Source organism: Kogia breviceps, chromosome 2 (assembly GCF_026419965.1).
Source record: "Kogia breviceps isolate mKogBre1 chromosome 2, mKogBre1 haplotype 1, whole genome shotgun sequence".
NCBI lineage: Eukaryota > Metazoa > Chordata > Mammalia > Artiodactyla > Physeteridae > Kogia > Kogia breviceps.
In genome coordinates this window covers 172715955-172742527 of record NC_081311.1, presented here as the reverse complement: position 1 = coordinate 172742527, position 26573 = coordinate 172715955, and the positions used below count along the sequence as shown (strand labels likewise).

At 38.6% G+C, this 26573-nt stretch overlaps 2 protein-coding genes across 2 annotated transcripts in view; one reads left to right on the top strand and one right to left on the bottom strand.

Moving 5' to 3' along the window:
* Window positions 1-16000, top strand: part of DYTN (dystrotelin) — a 53188-nt gene extending 37188 nt beyond the window's left edge. Inside the window, exons 10-12 of the mRNA XM_059054050.2 lie at window positions 6096-6255; window positions 8048-8555; window positions 14863-16000. Of these exons, the coding sequence (XP_058910033.1) occupies window positions 6096-6255; window positions 8048-8555; window positions 14863-14966 (772 nt within the window). The 3' untranslated portion in view covers window positions 14967-16000. The remainder of the gene's footprint in view (window positions 1-6095; window positions 6256-8047; window positions 8556-14862) is intronic.
* A 1929-nt stretch (window positions 16001-17929) lies between these two features.
* On the bottom strand, window positions 17930-22497 carry FAM237A (family with sequence similarity 237 member A). Its single transcript, XM_059054054.1, has 2 exons — window positions 22086-22497; window positions 17930-18069 (listed from the first exon to the last, which is right to left on the bottom strand). Exons 1-2 carry the CDS (start codon window positions 22495-22497, stop codon window positions 17930-17932), a joined length of 552 nt encoding a protein of 183 aa, XP_058910037.1.
* Window positions 22498-26573: the final 4076 nt, after the last annotated feature.

Here is a 26573-nt window from a genome sequence, read left to right as displayed (position 1 = left end):
TAGTTTTGATTTGCATTTCTCTAATGATTAGTGATGTTGAGCATTCTTTCATGTGTTTGTTGGCAATCTGTATATTTTCTTTGGAGAAATGTCTATTTAGTTCTTCTGCACATTTTTGGATTGGGTTGTTTGTTTTTTGTTATTGAGCTGCCTGAGTTGCTTATAAATTTTGGATATTAATCCTTTTTCAGTTGCTTCATTTGCAAATATTTTCTCCCATTCTGAGGGTTGTCTTTTGGTCTTGTTTCACTTTCTTTTTACTCCTTGTCACCTCTTTCTCATTTTTAAAGTTGCTACCGCCTATCTTTTGTATGTAACACATTTCTTTCTTTGATTAAAAAAATACATTTTTAATTATACAAATAAGACCTGAATCTATTTGCCTTATAGAAAGTTAAAATATTACAGATAAGGGTAAAGTCCATTTCAGCCATAATTCCCAGCCCACACTTGGTCCCGAGTTTTCCAGAGGTAGTCTCTTTGGGGTATATCTTTGCAGACCTTATACTATGCATCCAAATATTTAAATATTTTTTTTTTATTTTATTTATTTATTTTTTTTGCGGTATGCGGGCCTCTCACTGTTGTGGCCTCTCCCGTTGCGGAGCACAGGCTCCGGACGCACAGGCTCAGCGGCCATGGCTCACGGGCTTAGTTGCTCCGCGGCATGTGGGATCTTCCCGGACCGGGGCACGAACCCGTGTCTCCTGCATCGGCAGGCGGATTCTCAACCACTGCGCCACCAGGGAAGCCCAAAATATTTAAATATTTGTACCTGTGTGTGTGTGTGCCCAAAGAGGGCAAATTGTTAGTATCTATTAAACTTAAAACCTGGGAACCTTGCACAGGTATACACAAGGAGGCATGTACCACTTTGTTCATTGCAACATTGCTTATAATTCTGAAAAGTTGAAAACAGCCTAATGTCCTTCCATTGCAAGTGACTAAATAAACCATGGTATCTATTCTCTGCATATACCATGGTAGGTCCATATGTGCTAACCTGAAATGCTTCTCAGTTGCATAACGATATGTACCATATGGTAACATTGATATTAATGATGTAAAGCTCACTGATTCAAAGTGATCTATGCTAGGCATGTAGAAACTGTTTGAATATTTGAAGAGGCAGACAGGCACCGGTCACTCAGAAGGGCCACAAAGAGCAGGTAACAACCAGAGAATGTGACTTCAAGTCTGTAGCTCACTTTTTCTCTCTTCCCTAGTCTCTTCCTCTTGTAGGCTGTTCCTATGGGAAAATGTTCTCAAGGTGGCCAGCCCCTCTTCAGATCATTTGTAGGGAGGAGAAAAGGCCACAAAGTATAGCCACAGCTGCTTATAAATGTAGAGTAATGAAATCCAACCTCCCATTCAGATGAGTGGGTGCCATGGGCTGGTACATGGTGCCCCAGGAGCGTGGGCCAGGCTGGGTCAGGTCAGGACTTGCTCTTGGGGTGCAGTTCAGGAACCAGACTGTGATTTGAGAGATAAGGTTTGGTGAGAAAATCCTAGATGAGAACTGGGTTGATCATTATTAGCTCAAAGAGACTTGGTGAATGCAAAGAGTAGTGATGAGTCCCAGTACATAAGCAATGGAAAGATAAGAAACTCTCAGTAGAAGGTGGAAGGTAGAAGTGAAAGATTTCTTGAGCCAAGAGAAATAAAATAACCCAATTGCTTTTTGCAGATGCCTTTAGAGAAGGAGACGTTCTGAGCAGCAGCCTAAATCGGGCAAAAGACTAGTGTGACTTACTTTTAAAACGTAAAAATCTTGTTCATGTTTACGTATCTTTAAGAAAAGTGTCTCGTAAAAATAAGATGGTGTGACTGCACTTTGAGCATATGAACACCAGTCACTTTTTGAAAAAGCAATTTTTTTGAAATATGATTATCATGTCATTATGAATTTTTAGGAATATGGGTTAAATTCAACCCCCAAACTTATTTTCTCTATTTCTCGCTTCTCTAGACCATAGTCAGCATTAGGAATGAACTGTGGAGGACTCACGAATCCATTAATGCTCTCCATAGGGACAGAAGGTAGGAACCACGTGTGGGCAAATACAAACAGCAGAGACACATCAATAGCATTTTGCTTCGCTTTTAGAGGAAGAAATTCTACAAAGTTTTTACAGTGCTCTTTTTTTCTCTTTAATTTGGAAGACATTCCTTAAACAGAGAAATGCTATGATTTCAGGATGAAGGTAAAAGGGGGTTTTGACTCTGAGTAGTTAAGTATAACTAAAACCACCCAGATAATTACATTAAGTTTGGGGTTTTGATTGAGTGATTTTTTTCCTTGAAATTTGGTTAAGCATTTTCAATGAAGTATTGTGTGTGTCTTGTGTGTGTCTTACAGTTTCTAAAATAAATCAGTACATTTCTCCAACAGTATCTAACTTTCTCGAAGATTTACTAGGCTGGCTCGAAACTGTGTACCATCTTATTGTGTCTCAAAGGACTAATTATTCCTTTAAAAAATATATATATTTATTTATTTGGCTGTGCCAGGTCTTAGTTGCAGCAAGTGGGATCTTTAGTTGTGGTATGCAGGATCTTTTAGTTGCAACATGCAGGATCTAGTTCCCTGACCAGGGATGGAACCCAGACCCCCTGCATTGGGAGCGCAGAGTCTTAACCGCTGGACCACCAGGGAAGTCCCAGGACTAATCATCCCTTGAGCTCCTGTATCATGTTGTCATTCCTTTAGAAGACAAAATTCTTGGCTCCTCAATAAGAAGGTCCCCCTGAGGGAAGACCTTTGTTTGCAGGCACAATGCTTGGTATCTAGTAGATGCTCAATAAATTAATGAGTAAATATATATTAATAAATATGTATTAAAATAAAAATATGTCATCAATAAATTTATTGAGCATCTAATATATATGTGTATGTATATATTTATGTATATATATATGATGAGATGTGCTTCATAATGCAAATGTATGAAAGATAACGAACATTTTAAAATTCTGTGATAACTCATGAAAAGAAGCTTAATATCACTTTTAAAGTAATTTAATAATAATTTAAATGTTAAAAACAATTTTGATCTTTTTCATGGTATAAGAAAAATAAATTTAGAAATAAAATTAAGGAAAATAGTGTAGGAATAAAAAGGCAATTTTGAAACTTAAAATGTAGAAATAAAAAGGAAATTTTGAAATTTAATTGTTTAAAAATTAATTCTTAAAATAATTACCTCAAACAATTATTTTAAACTAGATGAGATTCCCTTTTATATAATTCATACCCACTACATACACCATTGGTCTCCTAGTAAGGTGTTTATCAACACAAAAAATACCAGCGTGAGCCTGATTAGTGAGTAAAATCTATGTGAAGCTTTTATCCTTGTTCCTGTCTGTCCAATTATTTTTATCAATGATTTGGATAAAATAGTAGACAGCATGCTTCTCAAATGTGTGTGACATGATACCAAAGGCATAGATAATAAACTAAATGACAGTCTTAAATCACTAAGATATCATAGTCTGGAATAGTGAGACAATTAATAAAGACCAAATTTTAAAAGATTAAATGCAAATCCTACAATTATAGGCCCAGGTTCACAACAAATAGCTGGAAAGACCTGAGATATATAGTCAACTGTAAGTTCAGTAACAGCCCACAATTTGTAACTGATGATTTAAAAAACAATGTAGTCTCAGACTACATTACAAGAAAGAGTATCATTCAACTATTAGTTATCTATTTATTACTCTATGCTAGGTGCTGATCAAGAAAAGTAATGTTCCACTGCTCTGTGCATGATTAACTTGCCTGGTGAATTAACTTGCCTTTGTGTTGTATTTGAAGACCTGGTACATGGGAGATTCAAGCTCCTTAGCTCCAGGAAGCAGAACTACATATAAAGATGTAAAAGTTTGGAAAGATTTCAGATCATTTGAGAGGAATTATTTCTCATATAATCTGAACTGTTTTGTTAACAGTGGATATTTACCTTGAAAGTATGGGGCTCCCAGTTGCTGGAAATATTGGCATTGGGTAAATCATATTCACTGGACACTCTCTGAGAATTTCTCCATTAAAATAAACAAACAAACAAACAAAAACAGCGTAGAAAAGAGCTGCACGTCTGATAGGGCTTTCCCTACTTTCACCTGGATTGTGGAAGGATGGGAACGCATGTCTTCTAGATGTTCAAACATGGTGGATGGGCCAGAAAGGAGAAAGGGGATGTGGGTGATAGACAGCATGGCAGAAAGATAAACTGATGTCACTACTGTTCATAACAAGCACAACACTCTAAGTATAGAAAATATTGTTTAGAGAGGCCTTCTGAGAATGTTTCTTTGTTGTCTGCTATATAAAATCCCTGGGCTGACTCCTTTCTGAAAAGTCCATCATTAAGAAGTACTCGAAACTCCAATTAAAATCAAGGATTTTAGAATCAGACTCCTCTTTCACCTGTGTGACTGCCTGGAAGTTTGAGGGCCATCTTTTAGAGATGCCTGCTTTGGATAGGAGCCCCAACTAAATTCCAAGACCTCTCAAGATCTGTGGCAATTAAGAATTTCGAAGTCTCTAACACTGAGAAATGTTGTTGCATTTCCTACCAGGGAGCCAATTTCTACAACTTCCACAAATATGACAACAGCACTGGTCAAAGAATAAGACTGTACTTTAGAAAGCCAATTTTCACTGTATACATACACTGTAACAGGAGCTATTTTAGGCCTGGGCCTGGGGATGTGGCAAGAAGCAAAACAGAAGAAAAGTTGCCAGAATAAAGAGACAATAAACAATTAGTAATAGAGTAAGTAAGATATAAATAAAATAACAAGTAAAACAGGTAGCATGTCATATAAAGTGACTGTGCAGAAGTCTGAAGGCTCGAGACTAAGTCAAAATCTAAGATCGCATCATGTTCTGTAGCAATTAGACATGGCAAAAATTCATGGAGACAAGGAGATGCGAAGGACTAGGGAAGGAGATGGGAAGTGATGGAGGCGAGGTTGTGAGTTCTGGTTTGCAGTTTCAAGTAGAGCAGTGAGGGAGAGCCTCACTGAGAGTATGATGGTGACCAAAGACTTAAAGATGAGGGGATGAGCTGAGCAAGAACCTGGGGAAAGGAGGCATTGGGGGCCCAAAGAGCCAACTCTGAGGGGAGAATATGCCCAGTGTGTTCGAAGAGTTGCCAGAAGTTCTGCGTGGCTGAAGGACAGACAGTGAGTAAGAGAAAGCAGAGATGAGGTCAGGGAGGGAAGCAGAGGATCTTGGCCATCCTGTTCAGCTTTGGCTGCCTCTATAAGGACTTTGGTTTATTCTAAATAAGAAAGGGAACATTGGAGGCTTTGAGCAGAGGAGTAACATTATCTGATTTATGGGTTTTCTTTGTTGTTATCTTCTTTAAATTTTTAAAGATTTTTTTTTTGGATGTGGAACATTTTTAAAGTCTTTATTGAATTTGTTACAATATTGCTTGCTTTATGTTTTGGTTTTTTGGCTGCGAGGCATGTGGGATCTTAGCTCCCTGACCAGGGATCGAACTCTGCATTGGAAGGTGAAGTCTTAACCACTGGACCGCCAGGGAAGTCCCCTGCCTTATGTCTTAAAAGAATTACCCTGACTACTTGGTTCATTCTGAAACCGATGAACAACTAGACTTAGGAAGAGAAGCCAAGACCCACAATTCACAAATTGCATCATTGTTCCCTCCCTGTGGTCTTGGTCAGGTGTTAGGTATTTAGCCATGACATGTATGCTATCGTTCTAAATGGAGTGTTTCTGGACAAAAGGATAATGAATAAAGTCAATACTCGCATCTAAGGAGCTGCTGAAGGTATGCTGTCAAAAGTAATCCATAACATGCATGATGAGTTTTTGAAAACACCTCTAAAACCAATGAAATTCTTGGGGGAATTGTGTATATAATAGACACGAAGGACAGCTGTACATGGTGAACAAACAGTTTAAAGCAGGACTGACCAATGCTAGGTAAGAGTCGAGGAGCAGGCTACTCCGGCATCTTCTCCCAGAGAGGACCCGGAGCACATCTCGCTAGTGCTCTTGTATCTTGCGGTGCTGACCTCTTGCCCTTCCAACCCACTCAGACCTGTCCTCTTTGCAGGCTCCTAAAAAAACAGTTAAACCAATACAAAGACAAGTTGCAAGCCATATATGCCTGCCAGGAAGAAAAAAGTTGCAGATTTGAAACAAAGATTCACGAACTCACAACCAACCAGGACAGTCTGTGGACGAAGCTACAGCTAATGGGACAGAATCTACAGGTATAGAACGTGGGAGACACTGGCCATCTGGGCCATCTGGAGGTCTGACCTAGAATCTTCTGGCTGAGGGTCGGCTGCAGCCTGAGGCTTTGCACCTCACTCTCATCAGCCTCTTCCCTTTCCCTCTTCTCTCCGTACCCTGACCGACTCCCCTGTTCATCAGCCAGACGATGTCTTCCACTTTTGCAAAGGAAGTGCCATTGGGAGAGAACAGCATTGATACCATTTAGAAACAATAGACCTGGGGCAAAGGGGTTCTTTATAGCATTGATTCTTAAACCTTTAGTCTCAGCATCCCTTTTAGAGACTTACAATTTTTTGAGGATCCCAAGGAGCTTCTGTGGGTTTATATCTATTGCTGTTTACCCTAATCAAAATTAAAACTGATAAGTGGTTTTAAAATAAATTTATTAACTAATTTGAAAATGAAAATAATAAACCCATTATATATGGAACATTTTTAAATAGTAATTATATATATTTATATATATTTAATTAGAAGACTGGCATTGTTTTACGTTTTTTACAAATCTCTTTAATGGCTGGCTTCAGAAAAGACAGCTGCATTTTTTCCTAACTGCTTCGGCATTTGATCTGTTGCAAGATGTTCTGGCTGAAGAATGTGAAAAAATATGGCCTCACACAGATTTGCAGTTAAAAAAGAGAGGAGTTTTTTTTTTTTTTTTTTTTGCGGTACCCGGGCCTCTCACTGCCATGGCCTCTCACACAGGCTCCGGACGCGCAGGCTCAGCGGCCACGGCTTACGGGCCCAGCCGCTCCGCGGCATGTGGGATCCTCCCGGACCGGGGCACGAACCCGCGTCCCCTGCATCAGCAGGCAGACTCTCAACCACTGTGCCACCAGGGAAGACCCTGTTTCTGTTTTGTAAATAAGTTCGTTTGTATCAATTTTTTTAGATTCCACATATAAATGATGTCACATGACATTTGTCTTTCTCTGACTTCACTTAGCATAATCATCCCTAGGTCCATCCATGTTGCTGCAAATGGCATTATTTCATTCTTTTGATGGCTGAGTAATATTCCACTGTGTATATATACCACATCTTCTTTATCCATTCATCTGCATCAAGGATATTCTTAAGAGGAGCTGCCTTTTTTTTAACTGCAAGTGCACGATGGTAAGAATACCATCCCTTCTAGCACTGCTTGATGATGCTGTCTTGATGTGCGGTAAACACCAACAACTTTAGCTTTACTTACTTTTGATTTTGCACCATCAGTGCAAATGTCAACACAATGAAGACGCAAATAACCTCTAAGTGTTATTTTGAAAATAATTTTGACCTCATGGACCCCTGAAAGGGTCTCGGGGACCTCCAGGAGTCTGTGGACCACATTTTGAGGGCTGTGCTTTGTAGAGAGCACACCCCCCAGATTTTATTCCTAGGGCTTATTATGAAACCCCTCACAACATATCTACCTAAATGGATCATTATGAATGTTTTATTGTAATACTTTTCATCTATCAATCCAAGATATCCTGACATTTTCAGATATTCCTTATGATATTTTTAGAACCTGAGCTTTCAGAACCTAGCATTTTCCCAAATTCCTTGTGATTATTCTCTGTGATGTTTTAGAATCTGAGCTGTTCTACCTTTAGGTTGACATTGAATTAACAGCATAAAATAAAATTAATAGCAATGTATTTAGAGACAAAAAAGAAAATCTTACATTAAAATTTCCTATTGGAATATTAAAATTTAATGCATAATGAAAAAGTAAGATAAATGTTCATTTCTTCATAAATAAAGTTTTTTTTTATCCAGGCAGTGTTGCAGCCCCTTCATCCTTCATCTTCCTGGCAAAATATGGTTGCCAAGCGTGACCATGGAAATGGTGAAGGAAGTTTTCAGAGGGGAGGAGAGTCTTCCCAGATCAAGGGAGCCACTGAGGATGGCTCAGAAGAGGAAACACTTCCTAAGTCCACTGTGATTGACGGAAGTTATCAAGGTCCAGCACATGCAGAACATGTTCTACCAAACTCAGAATCACCAGAGGCCATTTTGCAGCCAAGGTCAATGCAAAACACCAGGGCACGAAACCAAGCACAAAAGACCTCGAAAGAAGTCTTTAGTTCCCTACCCAGTTCCCAGGAAGGACTGCTGCAGGACACCTCCCAAATTGCTCCTGCTGAAATGAACAGTCCTGCCCTGGCACCTGTGGAAAGGAAAGGGGCAGTTAACATCCAGGAGGGAAAGGATGAGCTGGAGGAAGAGGAACTGCAAAAATTGTTGTCAAAACTCACGGATGCCTTCACTCTAGAAATGCCTTCAGGTAAGACTTTCCACAATCACTAGAGATAGTGATGGCCAGGGAGTCAGGCTGCCTTTTAAAACACTTGATTCTATAGCCCTGTATTAGCCCTATAGCTACGATTCATCTAGTGAGTAACAGAGTTGTGAGTCTTTTGGACATTAGTAATCTCTCTGAACTTGATTTCTAGTGTTGCCTAATTGATGGGGTTATTGTGAGAATTAAAAGTGATAAGCCATATGAAGTTTTAGTATAGCACCTGGCACATAGCAAGAATTCAATAAATACCTATTATTTTGTTATTGCAATTGTTATTATCAATAGTACTAAAACATATATAACTGGGCAGCCTGATGTTACCATTTAAAAATGGGAGTAAGAATGATGCTCTCTTTCTAGATACCATCATCATCATCACCTTCATAAGCTATGTCTCATTGTTAAATCTAAAGGCTCTTTTTATTAATACTTCTTTATTATAGCTATTTCTTCTGTTTTACAGTGACATTGTCTTATTTATAGAGTATTTTGTCATCTTAATATATCTATATCTGTATCCATTTCTTTTTAAGAAAGTATAAGATCTTTTATGTTGGAGTGATCATATAGAGACTGGTGATAAAACAAGGATAACATTCTCATGCGTTTCTGCATCAAAGAAGGCCTTCCCAAAATATTTCTGAGTTGGTGTATTAGTTTGCTAGGACTGCCATAATGAAGTCTCACAGATCGGGTGGTTTAAACAATTAAAAAAAATTTTTTTCTCCTGCTCCTGGAGGCTGGAAGTCTGAGATCAAGGCGTCAGCAGTGTTGGTGTCTTCTGAGGCCTCTCTCCTTGGGCTGTAGATGGCTGTCTTCTTGTGTTTTCATACCATTTTCCCTCTGTGCATGTCCCTATCCAATTTCCTCTTCTTATAAGGACACTACTCATATTGGTTTAGGATCCAGCCACATAAACTCCATTTCATTTAATTAACTCTTTAAAGACTCTATCTCCAAATATAGTCACATTTGGAGATACTGGGAGTGGAACTTCAGTATATGAATTTGGGGAGGGAGACACAATTCAGCCCATAATAGTTGGTGAGCTATAAAATGGGAACATGATAATGTCAGTTATATATTGAACTTGGTAGAGCCAAGTCAATGAAGTAATTACTTGGTGATTCGCAAAATATCTACTGTGAAGAGAGTTGGAATTATAATCCTGTATTAGAGAAAACAAGATCACAAAGATACCAGAGTCATGCTCAGGCTGCCTGAGACAAAGACTGGATGAGAACTCCTTGTGCCTGATTCTTAGGCCAACACAAGATTCCACCCACTTATTTCCATCTAAACATCAGTGGGGTCATGATGAGTATTCAAAGCAAAGTCAATATCTACTTGACCTTTTAAGGAAAATTTCACATAAAACTTTGACTTTTATTTTAAAAACTATTTTAGAATTTTACATATTCATCTCTTTTTTTGTTTTTGTTTCTCCAATTGAGTTTATGAAAGCTGTTGATTTTTAAAATATTGTATTGGGTCAGCCCTCACAAATGTAGTAATCTATATTGTACATTTCAGATTCCTAATAGACTAGGTCTACTACACATATTTGGGAGACAATATCCCAGCACTGCATGCAGTTTGATACCTAAAAGATCCATGCATATTTTAAGTAACTTTATCAAGGTCTATACATATAAATGTATCTGTATCTATATATACACCTATCATTATATCATTTAAAGGGAAATCATGAAAAAGCAAAGTTTATTTTTAAATTCAGATAATGCAATAATGTATAAAGATGCAGTTAGACAATATAAACAATATATTCTCAAAAAATTTACCTCTGCTTCCATTTACAATTTAAATAGAAGCATTGAGATGCTTCTGTAGGTAGTATGCGTTATTATACAAAAGTGCTTATGATATTAGCAGGGAAGTACATCTTTCCCTTTTTGTTATTATGCTGCATTGTATACTTTGTGATAATTCAGTGAGTACTAATTGACAAGATTTAAATTTATAGTCATTTCTTTTATATCAGTTTTATTTCTTTGAGGTTTTAAAGCATAGGATCTATGTTAATCTTCATGGCTAATATCTACATTTATTAAACATTGCCATTCTTCACTCAAATATTTCTTACTAAGTTTGTATCCTTATTCAATCAGGTATTGAATATGATTCTGTTTGTAAACTCTACTTAGCCACTGGCAATATGGATTATAAAAATATACCCCATAATTTATGCATGCTTATCAAAATCACAGCAAACATAGTAATCAGAGACAGAAATGTGATAACCACACATATGAAGATGTGAAAAGGCAAATAAACTAAATTAAGGTATTGGTCACTTTGGTTTCATTTCTATCTCTGTTACAGATGCATCAGATAACAGCAGGAAGTTTCTAAGCATTTTATTGCCCCTGTTTTTTATTTTTTAATTTGAGAATTGTTGGAAAAATTAGAAAGATCTATTGTTTGTAATATACTAAGATTTGCTCAGACTGTCAACATATTCACCCAGTGTGTGATTGTCCTAGTAGCTGACTAGCCTTTTGAATTAAAGCTAAGGAGTCAACACATTTTGGAAATTAAGATGAACTTTATATGACTTAAGACTTAATAAGACGAAAATGGCAAGCGTGATGGTCAGTTTGGGGGCAGCTGTTGACATTAACTGAATAGAGTCTTTCAGTATTAAGATCTAAGATAATAGGATTTCAGGAGACCCTGAGAGCTTAATGGAAAAGAGAAAGTGTGTAGAAGGGATTCCCCAAACCTCTTTAAATTCCACATGTTGGACTGAAAATCAGTAGCAAACATTTTGTTCAAATATGCAGTAAAGGAATTAGATTTGAAAGAGCATTTAACACTACTTGCTTCTGTGGTGACAAAAAAAAAAAAAAACACTTAATGCTCTAGTCTTACTTTCTCATTAAATTATTTTCTTTCCCTTTCTGAGCGAAATTTCCTACTTACATCTCTGAAATTCTTTCCCCAGCTTCTCTTCCATCCCTCTCTGCCATCTGTTTACTACAGTAGGTTGCAAGGATGAGAAGGGAAGGTGAGGGAGTGATCATGGGATTAGGAGGGCATGGTTAAGGGTGGGGATGTGGAAGAATTATTCTTGTTCTTTTCTTCCCCACCTGCAACCATCATCTAAACTATTATTTTAAATAATCAGAAGATAAAGTTTGGGCTTTAGCAGGTTGTAGAAAAATAAAGAGCAGTGCTTTAGCAACCACAGGTAAGAGAAGTTCAACACTGGATCTTTATCTCACTTATTTAGAAGGTAGACTTCTCAAATGCTGCCTGGGAATCCTAAGGATATATACTGAACGCTTAGTGAATCTTTCTCTCTCTGATATATATATATATGTACATATATAGATATATGAAAAAATAGAAGTAATTTTTCTTGATGGGAAAAGATACACAAGAGTTCCAGCATTAAGCTCCATGAAGGTAGAAAAAAATGTCTAGTTGGTTCACCCTTCATTCACTCATTCATTCAACAAACAGTCATCAAGATTTAATTATGTGCCAAGAGCTGTGCTTGATGCTGGGCATTCATTTTGAAAGGGGTAAATTTATGCTTTTAAAACACTTTGTCATTGTGTAGAAAGGGGCTTGGAGAAGGGCAGGTGGTGGCGGCTTGGATTTGGTAGATCAGATCGTCATACACTTATTGCTATAAGGAAAGCTGGGAAAGCTGAGATGGAGGTCAGCAAATCAAGAATTCTGTTTTGAACACATTAAGTGTGAATTGCTTAAAGACATCCAGCTGGAAATATCAGAGTGGCAGTCAACATGTACAATCTGGAGCTCAAGGTCTTAGTCCAGAGTAGATAGTCAATACATGTTGGTTTGCTTCATTAATTATTATTGTAAGGAAGACCTGGGCTCAGTATTTCAATTGCCAGAAGAGTAATCATAGAGTAGATAATCTAATACTTTTAAACCTCTATACCCATCATTCTGATAGCCTTCTCTCACATCCCAAACTCATTCAGAGACCAGATAGATTGTTAACTACATGCAAGTGAATTATTCTCCCATTGTGATTTCCGCTGGACTGTTGATTTCACAGGTTTGTCTATCTAACATCTCACTAGGCCTCTGACTATATGCTATATTAATTCAGTCCCTATATGTATGGAATTCCAAGTTTATGCCAAGCAACATGCTTGGTGTTAGGTGCATATCTTTGGCTACTTTTAACATTTCAAGGGACTAGAGCTTAAAAATAAAACAACCAAACAAGAAAAAAGAACTGATGTAGGAAATGAATTATTGCTTCTCTATTTCTTTATTGTATTTAAAGTTTTTATAACTGTGGGCTGAGGGATAGAATATCCTAAAATAAGTTTGCCCCTGGACAAAGTTTTTTATTCAGGCAATAAAATATTATTTATTCAAGGTCCTTGTGGTTCTGGGGCAGTGTTAGAGAATAGACAGTAAAAAAGACATGAACCCTCTCCTCTTATGTTCAACAAAAAACAGCACAGGTGGAGCCATAATAAATCATGTAACTAAAGTGTATAACAAACTAAGCCTTTACATGTTTTTATTTCCTGTGATCTTATTTTTTTAATTATACAAACAATATTATACAGCATGCTCATTGTAAAATTAAAATGCTTAAGTGTACATGTTTTTCAAAAATGAATTCATCATCATGTCCTTCACTCCCTGCCACCTGTTTCTCAGAGGTAAAAAATGTTGGCAGTCTAGCGAGTTTTTCCTTCAGACTTTTTTCTTTGCATATATGTGTCACTTTATCAACATAAGTTAGGTTGTACTTGTTTTGCTTTTTTCACTTGACAAAATATCTTATTGGGCAGTGTTATTTTTTAAGTGCTGCATAATATCCCAGGGTATAAATATACCATAATTTATTTACTGGTGTGTAATTAAGTTGCTCCAAATTTTTTATTATCATAAGAATGTTTTGGTGAGTATTCTTATAGCATATATCTTTGTTCTCATATGTAAATATCTTTGTAGGATCAATTCTTAGAAATGGAACTTTTAGCTTAAAAATTATGCATATCCAACTTTTGGTTAGTAACTGCCGAATTGTAGCGCTTTCTACAACACAATTCCTATTACAATAGGTCATAGGGGACCACTCAAACCTTTAATCAGTAACTACAGAGCAGAGGTCCCAAAGCATCTTCCCTAGGCCAGCAGCATCCGTATCACCTGGGAACTTATTAGAAGCACAATTTCTTGGGCCCCATCCCTGATGTACTATGGTAGTCAGAGTTCTCCAGAGCAACCGAACAAACAGGATGTATATATAGATATAGAATGAGATTTGTTTTAAGGAACTGGCCCACACAATTATGGAGGCTAGCAAGTCTAAAGATCAGTAGTCAGCAAGCTGGAGACCCAGAAGAGCCAATGTGTAGTTCCAATGCAAAAGCAGGCAGGCTCAAGCCTTAGAAAGAGCTGATATTTCCTTTTGAGTCCAAAGGCAGAAGGAAACTGATGTCTCGCCTGGAATACAGTAAGGCAGAAGGAATTCTCTTACTCAGACTTTTTGTTCTATTCAAGCCTTCAGTTGATTGGACAAGGTCCATCCACAGTAGGGAGGGCAATCTGCTTTTACTCTGTCTACCAATTCAAATGTTAACCTCATCCAGAAACACCTTCACAGACACACCAAGCATAATGTTTGATCAAATACCTGGACACCACAGTCTAATCAAATTGACACATAAAATTAACCATCATGTATACTGAATCAGAACTCTGAGGGTGGGACCTAGCAATCTATTTTAACACTGTCCAGATGATTTTAACATACACCAGAGTTTGAAAACCACTGCTCTAGACTGGGCTTTCTGGCTACTCAGATTCGTGCTTGAAGTTATGGGAAAATGCTCTTTAAGAACGCACAACATGGGCTTCCCTGGTGGCGCAGTGGTTGAGAGTCCGCCTGCCGATGCAGGGGACTCGGGTTCGTGCCCCGGTCCGGGAAGATCCCACATGCCGCGGAGCGGCTGGGCCCGTGAGCCATGGCCGCTGAGCCTGCGCGTCCGGAGCCTGTGCTCCGCAACGGGAGAGGCCACAACAGTGAGAGGCCCGCATACTGGAAAAAAAAAAAAAAAAAAAAAGAACCCACAACTTGGTTGAATTAGTAATTGATCATGGTAAATGATACCCATCTCATTTGCAAGCTAGCTTAGAGAAAGGGTATTGCCATCAGGAACTGCAGAGAGACGGATTTTATTTCTTCTCTATGCTAGAGCTTTATTAAGATCAGCTTGAGAACCTACAGGTGCTTTCTCTGAAGGACTTTCCTGTTTGTTGTTTTCAGACCTGCCGTCTTCAGTAAATATGGACCTGTATTGTGGAGCTGAGCGAGTATGCAGGGCCTTCTCTGCCCTTGTTGATCAGATCACTTTGCCCAACTTGAAGTGAGAAAGAGTCCGGGCTCAAAGGCCCCTTATGGTGATGACGAAACGTGTTTTCAAAATCTGTACTAAAAGAACTAAACCTTCTACCTCTTTCTCAATAGTCTGGCATGAATCATGAAGGAAATTTTATTTTTTAATGTCTCTACTCGTGTGTCTTAGTTCTTCAGAGTAAAGCCTTGGGAGTGAGGAGTGATAGAGGAAAATGGAAAGGAGCCGAGTCAGATCGAGATGTGCTGCATTTCCAATAGAGGCCCTTTCTTTGAATATACTGGTAGTAATATTTAAGTGTGTGATCTACAGGAATTCATTGCAACTGTCTTCTTCAATAGCTGAATTACTGAATTGATGACCTAATTTTCTATCTAGATGCTCCTGCTGGAGAATTGGCTTGGCAAAGAACTAAATACATACACACACATACACACACACACACACACACACGTGTGTGTGTACCAGACACACACTTGAGTGCATGCAGATCTGGTGAGATCTGAATGAACTCTGTGGATTGTACCAATGTCAATCTTCTGGTTGTGTTATTGTACTATAGTTATGTAAGATGTTACTATGGAGGGAAACTGGATGAAGGGTATACAGGATGTCTCTGTATTAGCTCTTACAACATATATGAATCAGCAATGATCTCAAAATAAATTTATTTTTAAAACATGAATGTTTCTCACTAAAACGCCACGTTCATTGAATTTGGCCAAAGTACTTGTGTGCCTCCATCCTCTGTATGTGTGATTAGGGTATAGATGCTAAACTTAATCATGTCCAAAGTAGTAGCTAACATTTTTTGACTGTGAGAGCACTTAGCTTCTAAGCACCATGTATGTATTAATACTAATTTAAACCTCACAACAAACCTGGTAAGTAGATATCTCTTTTTATGAGACAACTGAGGCACAAAGAGTGTCGGTAACTTGTCCAAAGTCGTTTGGTCACTAATTGACAAAGTTGAGATTTGAACCCAGCTCCTAAGCCTGTACTCTAACCACTGCTTGCACTTTCTCTAAATAAATATTGTTATGGTTCCATTGTTTCACCTGTTTTCTTGATGTGCAGTCCATATTACATTCAGAGAGGCTCTGGGCTCTTATTTATATGATCCATAACTTCTAGTAATGTTTCCGGGGTGAAATAATGTCCAACTGGGTAGGATTAAGACTTGGTTACCCCTGTTCAATCTCATCCTAATCTGTTTGAATTTGCTTTTCAGCCTGTCATGAATTTTTTATTTTGGTTTTGTTGTTCAACATATTCATTCTCCTTCTTACTTCATTCCAGCTTGTTCCTTACAAGTTTGGTAAGTATGCCCCCAGAGCACTGGTGAGCAAACTACAGCCCACAGGCCAAATCTGCCCACTGCCCCTTTTGTGCAGGCTGTGAAATTATTACATTTTTTAAAAAATAATTGAAAAAAATCAGATGAGGAGTAATATTTTGTAACAGTTGAAAATGACATGGAGTCAAATTTCAGTGTCCACGAGCAAAGTTTTAAAATTGTAACACTGCCATGCTCATGTATTTACATATTATCTACAGCTGCTTTAATTCTACAAAGACAGAACTGATTAGTTGCGCCAGAGACTGGATGGCCCACAAAGGATCAGAAAAAATTGGCAGCCCCTGTTGTGTAATACCAAATTGTGGGAGGAGCAAGGGGCAGGCATCTCTTCAGCGATTTATAAGAGGTAATGAGTTTATATAATGGTTTGTAAGAATATAATGCAAGACATTAGAGAAAGTAGCACAGAAGCAAAGCCATGAGCCTCTGTAGAAATGGGAGTCAAAGAGTGGCAGCTTTTAATGCACTTATTCTTCTAATCAAGTTAAAGCTGAGGCTGGACCCCCTCCCCAGTTCCTTCCCTAGACTTGCTTCCCCTATTGGGAAGATTTGGCTAATCTTCAGATGCAGCTGTGTCTTCTAATAACCCTTTGGATAAGATTTTTTGCTTAAGGAGGGCCATAAACCTTCAGTGAAAACACTTACTGAGGCTTCCTTTGGACCTGGGAAAAGCAAGTGAAAGGCTAACATATCTGAAATTCAAACTGGTTGTCAACGGTCAGTTATAATAGAATGATTGGAGAGATGAGCGTAATTAGAGATAAAAATAACACTGTCTCTGGAACTCAAATATATTTGTTAATTGGACTTCTTTGCTATGAACCTCATTCAAGCCTGGTCATTTTGAGAGCAAATATTTTTATGGGTTCTTTTCTCATAATGCTGTTCATTTGATTTTTAGTTTTCTTTTCACTGTAAAGTGTAACCAGTTATCATCTTAATACTTAATCCAATAGAAAATACGCTAACTGAGAAAAAACTTATACCTACTGCTATTTTATTAGAGTTTGGATTATCACTAATGGTAACATTAAATATTGAAATTAAAAGACTCCAATAACAATACTTGGGGTCGAGAGCCTTTATTAATTTTGTTTCTATTAGAAGAATGCTTTATTCACCAGTTTTGTGTTTTGTTTTTTGCTTCACTCAGTTCAAAATATTCTTTCAAACAAACTTCAGGTAACTACCACCAATAACTGGTCATTAATAAATATAGTCTCTTATATTCCTGTGCATAAACAATCCAGTGGTTAATAATTCAAAGTCATGCAATGTATTCAAGTTAAATGTGTGGCATTCTAGTTCATTAACAATGTCAAGCATCCCAAAACAGTGATCAAGACGAATACAAAGAATCTGAGTAGCACGATCCACTACTCATCTTTGGAAGCTATTTTAACTGTTTCAGACAGTGGGATGATCTGGCAGTAATGTCACCATTTGAAGGAACATGCTAGCAGCCTAGAAGAATGAAACTAAGTACTCTGAGAGAATGTGGCTTAAGAGTTGTCTCTGAATGCTCCCACCATTTCAAGTAAATAAATGATCAGTAGTCAAGAAAAATATATATGTATATTTAAATTCCAAGATGTGCATTAGCTCTGAGTTTCGATTTATTTTCTCTTTATTTCCAGGCTACTGGTCACTTTTCCAATGAACTTAGACCCACTCCTATGTGCATGCATGCTTATCAAGTCTTCAATCAACTCTTTCTTCTTTAGGGAAGGGATTCTTGGTTGCTGAGGATATACACCTGAAAGTAGAGAAAAGCAACTAGTCATTAGGTCACCAAATTATTTTCAGGCTAATTAAGTATCAATGACTTGGTTTTTAGAAGAATGTTTGCTGTTTCTGCCACTTGGCTATTAATATTCTGTATAAATTTATTGCAGAGTTGTATTTGAAATTTTTATTTATGCAAAACTTTGTGTCCTATGAGGTTTAATTATATAATATGAATTAAGTAGATTATAATAAATACATTCCCTATTTAATTAATATGTATTAAAATATATTTTTCTGACTAAAAATTGCCATCATATAATTTTAATATAAAAATATAAAGAAAAATGTTTAAACCACCCATAATATAATCTTCCAGAGAGAACCATAGTTTTACACATACATACTTTATACCATAATTTAGTTTACCATTACCCTATTATGGGACATTTAGATTATTTCCAATTTTCTGTTGCTATAAATAATATTGCAGTGAAGAACCTTATACTGCAAAATTGGCTACAGCTCTGAATGATTCTTTAGAATAGATTTCTAGATCGGTAATTTCTGAATATGTTGCTTACAAAATTTCTCAGAGTGAGTATAGTAGAAAATCAAGCACTTGTGAATCTAACTTATATTTTGGAAGCATTGTTTTCTCTTCTGCTTAATGTTTAAAAATAAGCATTATGAACATTTGCCAGCTAGTTAGACACTGACTGCAAACATCATCAAATTATAAATCTAAATCTTAACTTTCACGTCACGGAGGAAAGCAGAGACTCACAATTTTTCTAGACAATCCAAACTGCCAGGCTCAGGCAGGCAAGTTTTTCTGTTCCTCTCAGGGACAGATCAAGATTTGTTGAAGGAAGAGATCATCATTTTTGACACAAAAAAGGATATACTTCAAAATCCTTTCATTTGTATTGAAGTCTTTACTAACCCTTGTGTTAACCTCAACTCTGTTATTTTCTATTTGGGAGATATTATCAGCCTACTCTTTTCCTAAATCAATTTCTCTCTCTCTCTCTCTCTCTCTCTCTCTCTCTGCCTTCACAGAATCCATCATACTTTAGTAGTGAAGCCTGGGTATACCCTCTTCAGCCTTCTGACTATTTCAGCATTCAGCTGTTAGTTTGTATCTTTCTAGACAAAATAACAATGCTCTTTTGAGTCTTCTCAAACGATGATATCTTTGGCCCTCAGAATTTTTGTAATTCTCATTTCTGGATCGCCTCTGTTTCTGCTTATTAAAGTTATAAACCACCACAACGTCTAGGTCATCCTCAGCTCGGTAGGCTGTCCTTGGAGTAAAGCTCTTCCAGATTCTTTCTGTAGTTAAATCCACACTTTTCATACATTTATTGTTTATAGAATCACAGAACTTCAGAACACAGAATGTGAAGAGACTTTAAGGGCCTTCTAATTCTTCCCATATCCCTCGTTTTCAGATGAAGAAACTGAGAGCTAAATAAGTCAATTAACTTGCCCAAGGTTATGTAGCTATTTGATATCTCTTGTTGTCATATTTGCTGACTCAATATTAACAAATATATTAACATACAAAATTATATAGGAGTTTTGTGTTTTTAATAAGGCATGATTCATTGCAACATTTCTCAAGTGAATTTAAACTATTTAACTTGAAGACAACAAAATAGCAAGAACCTTTCCAGGTATTATGTAGACACATATTAGTTTTTCCCTTCTGCTCTGATGATGTGATTTCCCTAAGAACTATGGAAACAAACACCTCTCCACCCTCCCCCCCATCCCAACCTAGTAGAATATTAATTCCTCAGGGACAAAAGAAAAAATTAGTGAAGAATCTGTGCAGGTACATCCAGAGCCCAGTTGAGCCACTAGAGATTTAATCAAGCCTCTTGAGATGAAATCTCGATGTTCCTGAAACTAACTTTCAGACAGGGTGTCTTCTTGACCCAAGACCCTCTTTGACTGATTAGACAATACAAATGGAAAGTCTTATTTCCTGGTCTGCAACAATTGTTTATGTCAAACAATTAAAATAGCTTCTATAAAGTGAAATGTTTACCCCTAATATTTGCAAAACAACTCCTAGTAAAGTTTGAAGACCAGCTGGGTCAATAGCAACTCTGTAGCAAGATGAAGGAAGTGACTTCCAAAGCTGAAGACAAATCTACTTTTCTTTTTAAAAAAAAGAAGATAGAAATGCCATGTTGAAGTATGCTCAGAAAATTACATGTAGTCTTAGACTATTATAGTAGCCTGTCGCAAGCAAGCAAACTGAAAGCTGTTTTTGAGATTATATATATATGTAATTTTAATATACAATTAAATTATATAATATAATTAATTTAATTAGTTATAATATATAATTATTTTCCTGTTAAGTTGAACACAAATATTATTTTCATTTATTCTATCGATACTTAAAGTAATTCAAAGTGAGTGCAAAATACAAAAACAAGAAATAGTGGTAGTAATTTGAGTACCACTGTTAAGTAGAGTAAGAATGGAAAAAGAGCCTACAGTACAGATGAAGAAAATATACAGTCCTTACTGATGCTGATGCCTGGGAAGCCTCTGTTCAAAATATTTTTAAAATATTGGTAACCAACATTTAAAGATAGTCATTTTGTATTTCTGCTTTAGTAGCTAAGCTGCTAAAAGAGTATTTCCTCTAAAAAAGGAAATTGGTTTAAGTGACAATAACACTTGCCAAAATAATAAATTTATCTATAAATAGTTGCGGCGGGGCTTCCCTGGTGGCACAGTGGTTGAGAGTCCACCTGCCGATGCAGGAGACACGGGTTCGTGCCCCGGTCCGGGAGGATCCCACATGCCGCGGAGCGGCTGGGCCCGTGAGCCATGGCCGCTGAGCCTGCGCGTCCGGAGCCTGTGCTCCGCAACGGGAGAGGCCACAACAGTGAGAGGCCCACGTACCGCGAAAAATAAAAAAAAAAAATTGCGGTGGATTATCTGGCTTTATGGATCAGCTAATATTTTTTGTTACTGAGGTTAAAACAAACTAGATATTTAAAGGTTCTACAATATCGGGAAAAGATTGATCTATAACTATTACTGTTAATTGCTATTTTAATAGATTTTTTACAGGAACATAGTTCTCACAATCAAATGTACAATTGCAAAAAATATTATTCATGCTTCAGTTTTCCACTAGTGCATAAATAGTTACTACCACCCAAACAGCCCTTGCTGCAAGCTTTAGAAGCACATTCGTTGAAACAACACCAAAAAAGGAACAAAAACAGTATGAATAAGGCTGTTACTCTCAGCTTACAGTGATTTATTCACCCTCCTTCTAATTCTATAAAGGATATTTTTTCTAGTGCCCCTGGAGAAGACTGCATTTGAATACCATATTTACTTCAGTGAAAAATCTCTAAATTTGTAGGAAGTTCCAGATTTCTAAAAATTAATTACTCAGCTTGCTGGAAGTTAATTACTTATTTGCAATTTGTTCAAAAAAAACAAGGAAGAGTGAATTTGCAAGCCAGCTGATTTTTCTACCATTTATCCATCAACTAAGTAAGTACATCTCAAGGAGTCCTTCTCATTTACATGAAAGCAATTAGTTTTTGTTTCTGTTTTTGTTTTTCTATTTAAAAGGGGCAAGAGCTTGAGTGCTGTGAGCCTTCCCCAGGCTTATATTCAAATCTTCCCAATTCCATAGCAAGTGAACACAGGTTATGACTACCAATGTTCAGCCTAAATGAAAAAAATAATGTTGATTTGGGGGCATCCCTTTATACCTTGATATTGTATTTTAGGGATCATGTCTTTTCCTACTTGTCTTTCTGATTCTTCTTTGCTGCTGTTGAAGTATGAAGATGACAACAATATGTTGAGAAAAACAGCTACTGCAAATTACAAAAGGAAGTGCTATCTATCTTCCTATCACTTGCGTGCTCTTTGGGCTCACCCCTGAGGAGGCTATGTGTGGCAAAGGATTCCCCTAAAGCCATTTCCCTCTTCCTCACAATTCAGCACATTCATACTTGAATGATCCTTTCAAAAGACATGGGACCTGGGGTTGACCACCTTTTTTTCTCCCTGTGTTCTGTGGATGCACTGCTGAGATCTTCTCTTCCTCTCCAGCCAATTGCCTCCTTCCTAAGCCATGGTTTCTGGAGAGGACACAGTCCACATAGATGTCCCAGAAGAGTTGGGCCAGATCCCAAAACAACGCCCCATGCTGCAAGTTCTCCGATGACTTCAGGTAGATCATAAAATCCCAGAAGCCTGAAACAGTGTTGGAAATTCGAGGCTTCCGCATTTCTAGGAGGAGTACTGAAGAAGATTCCCAGCACTGAGGGTCAGGTTGGTTAAGAGCCAGCAGGTCTGTCTGGCTGTGACAGAAGAAAGGAGACACGCAGCACATTCCCACAATGAGCAGGGAGCAGGTGAGACTCAAGGGGCGGTAGATCCCTCCTCTGTTCCCAGGATCAGCCATGGCCTTGAAACTGTGCAAGATGGAAATATTTCGTATGAGTGCCTGCTTGTACTCCACTCAGTAAAGAAAATAATTATGCCTTTAAGAACCTTGGTGCCGGCAAAGGAAACATACCATCATCTCTGGGAAAAGTCTTATCCTACCTCCCATCTCACAAGCCCCATTCTATCTAAAATGATGCATTGTCAAGCCAGATAGTACAAAACCAAGATGTTTAGATTAAGAAAGATTTATTCCTAAGATGTGCTCTTTTGTAAGATAAATAAGTAAACTTGTTTTTCCCTAGTACAGAGAAATATAGTTTAAAAGGGTATTAAGTGAAATTTTTCAGTCTTGCTACATGGCTTTTATTATTCTATAATTGCATAATTTAGCCTAGCTATCCTAAACCAGGACTCCCATGCAATTAAGAATTTGAACATATTTTACCCTTGGATGCTTTCCTATTATGGTTCCTTTTATTATTAAAAAAAGGCATAAGAATTGTAAAATGTTATAAATAAAAATAAACACAAGACAGCATGATAAAAGTATGGGAACCAAGGTATATCCAACCCATTAGAGTAGAATTAATAAACATTTTACAAACACCTAAAATGTTCTGCAATTCTGACACAATTTTCATAAAGATGATCTTTTCTCATTTTTCTCACCTTGCTATAAATCTCCAGAATTTGAACAAAAGTTATTTGCCTCTCATTCAGCTTCTCTGGCTTTCACAGCCGGTTGCAATAAAACCAAGACATCCATATACACTTTGAAATTATTATGTTACACTTCAGACATGTCCAATGAGAAATGATGTACTTAATATAATAACAAACCAATTTTTTTCCCAGAAAAAAAAGGTGTACCTGAATCTTCACAAATGTATATGAGATACAAAATGTATACTACACTTAAACAACTCTAGTGTAAAGAAAAAGCAGGAGGGCATATACAGCTGACTTTCAGTTTCATATTTCCAAATCTTTTAGATGTTAGTATCATGAAGGCAAGCAAGGCACAGCCCATGGGAATTCTCATGAGAATATGTCTATATTGGAAACATTTCATGATAACACCATAAGATGGAATCTTTCTCGTCTGTACAGCAGCAAAACATATTGAGTCTCCCTTCAATCGGTATTTCAGAAACTGTCTTTGAACAGGCACATTCCTGAAGAGGCATGTTGGGATACAAAGTTATTCACAAATATTTCCTCTCTATTTCAGATTATTTACACAGGACACCTACCTGAACAAAATCAAATGTAATATGTCCTCTTCTGAACTAAAATATCAAAGTCGAGGGGCCGCAAAAGTTGTTTTTCCTTAGGGGACAAGGCGAAGCTGTCCGTGCTAAGTTTATTAGAAGACCAGGGGCCGGATACTGTCCAGGGTGCTGAAGTGGGCGAGTCTGGGACTCGCTGCCTGCTCGCGCCGCAGCGCTCACGTGGGCTCCGTCCGGTTCCCTTCCCTTCGGAGAGTCTTCTCCAAGCCTGGAAGTTGCTCAGCCCTGGGATCCTGCGTGTGTCCTGCCACAAGCCCCGCGCTGTGCTCCCTACGTCTCGATCCCGCACCTGGTTCCACCGCCTCTCCGTCCTCAGGGCGGAGCTGCCTGGGACACCCTGTGTCCTTCGTGCCCCAGTAGCCTCCTTACTCCGCGGCTTTACTCCCAGGTCACAGAAGGGAGCCCCTCCGCACTTACCTGCGCAGCCCTCTCCGGGTTCCTTGGAGTGCGTGGAGAGAAAACGCTCAGCTTGCTCCCTGAGCAAGCGACGGCCCCCACCTTCAGCGCCCTGAAGGTTACGGTGCCTCTGCTTAAGCAGTGGGAGTGCTCGGCGCCTCTTCAAGTCTACGTCAAAACGCCGGGAAAAGGCTGCCACCTCTCGCCCCCAAGTCCATCTCCCGCACCCTCCTCTTCCCTCCCTCCCCTGAAGATTTCGTTTCAGAAAACGAGGAGCCTTAGCCGCACACACCTCATTGACACTGACCCATACCCCCCCCCACCTCCTCCACCAGCGGAACTGAGCCTTTGTGTGGTTGGCTTCCCGGTCCTACCTTGGGAGGCGTGACACTGCTGGCGGGAACTGGAAAGTTGGGGCCCAGTCCCGCGCCCTTCAAGGAGCAAGTAGGGCTCCCTAGATCTCTACTCTCCAGACGTTCCTTGTTTGAGAATCAAGTGATAGCAGGGAAGACCCAGGACTCCTAGGGTCGGAGAATGCACGTGGGTGCCCTCACAGTGGTCAGTAAGGAAATGAAGGTGCATCCCAGTGACATCCTGGCTGTGAATTTCTCCTGCCTGCCTGTGGTCCTGGGCTCCGAAAAGAAACACACCTTTGAGGCAAGAATGTGGGTAGGGACAAGGCACCACTGGAAGCTGCCCTTGACTGGGGACATGAGACCCCATCATCTCCAGGTTCTGTGGCTTGGATCATCACCACAGGAGCCCGAGCTGCTGCTAACATTGCTTGCGTCATACCACTGCTCAAGATTTCACAGAGGGGTTCCTGCTTTCCAAGAAGAGGAGACGTCTGGGATTCTCTCTGGTTCTCAACTCAAAGCTAGTTAATATCCTAGTCTGTCCTGTCACCTTTGGGGGGGCTCTGCTGAGAATTAGGGCCCACCCTAACTGAAATACACCCAGACCAAGAGCCTAAGACAGAAGTCTTACCTTTGCCACGGTTTCCAGGTTTTTCCCCCTCACCTCAAAACCCTCTAAGCATCCTGAAAACCACTGGTAGTCTCCACTAACTGAAGGTTTTTGTGCCAGTCCAATAGTATCCATGGTTACCTTCCAGGGGGGCACAGAGAGGAACCCAGGCTTATAGCAAGGTTTATCGAAGACATGAGGAACATTCCTTGTACCCAAGTGGTAGGAAGAAAGAGATCTCGAGAGGATTCCTAGGGGTTCTGGGCTTTTTCTCTTCCTCTGAAATCAGCTTCTCAATCTGTGAACTGAACATACTAATGTCTGCTTCTATTTATCTTCTGAGCAAGTGGGGAAAGATCATGAATGAGGGCTTCAACTTGCTTCCTGAACTTCAAGGAGCTCTCAGCCTCTTGGAGAAGATAATTACAGAAGCATAGTGTGTGAGCACAAAGGATAGAGATTGGGGTGGGAGAACTCTGAGAAAGGGAAAGGGGAAGGAGGGGGCAGAGACAGTGTGTATGAGGAGGTGACTGGTGACCTTCTTGAAGAAAAAGTTACACAGTTTTCCTGGAGCCAAAGGGGAGGGAATGGTCTCCTTCAGGCAGAGAAGTTAAGATGATCAAAGGCAGGGAGCGAGCATCCAAGCAGTCCTGTGCTTCTGGGGGAAAGAGTCAAGTGATAGGAAGAAGGGAAGTCAAGGGAAGGAGTGCTGAGAGAGAAAGGAGAACAGAGGTAAAGATGTGGGGATTTAATTCTGGTTTTAGACATGTTGAAAGTTACATTACCCTTGAAAATATTGGTCTTTATTTTCAAGTGCCTGTGTGTCAGGCACTATTCTAGATGCTGTGCACACAGAAGGAATAAAACAAAGTCCCTGTACTCATGGAGTTTATACTGTAGTGGGGGTGGGAGAAGAAAATTTATATTTTAATTTAAAAATTATATATGTATAATGATTTGTCTTTCTAGTTTCTGTGTTAAATGATGAGTTTACAGCTGTGTATCAAAAACAAACACTCAACTAGTTAATTAAATAAACAAATAGTATCATGGGTCAATAATGAGTGTTTATAATTCTGAAGCCCAAGGAAAAGTATATGTGTAATGTGTCAGTTATGGTAAGAAAAAAACAAAGGATCACCAAGAAAAAGTAAAGTGGGACTAGGAAAGGATAATGGGGGAAGAGCTATTTTATATGGAATACTGAGAAGTCCTTCCTGAGGAAGAGATATTTAAGTAAAGATTTATTAATGTGAAAGAGTGAGTCACGCATATGTATGTGAGAGAATGCTCCAGATAGAGCATAGGGGAAGCATAATTGCCTTGGAACATATGTGGTGTGATAAGAGTGTTTTCTGGGCATTGTGGTAAGAGATAAGGTCAGAAAGGTGGTCAGAAATCCACTCTGGTTGCTCAGTAGAGCACAGACTAGAGGGAAGGA

What these genes read in the sequence shown, in the direction of transcription:
- FAM237A (XM_059054054.1), bottom strand. Translation starts at nt 22,497, where the DNA reads ATGGCTGATCCTGGGAACAGAGGAGGGATCTACCGCCCCTTGAGTCTC. An exon ending in GAACACAGGGAGAAAAAAAG is followed by an intron (nt 18,070 to 22,085) that starts GTGGTCAACCCC and finishes CTCTACTTTCAG; the next exon opens with GTGTATATCCTCAGCAACCA.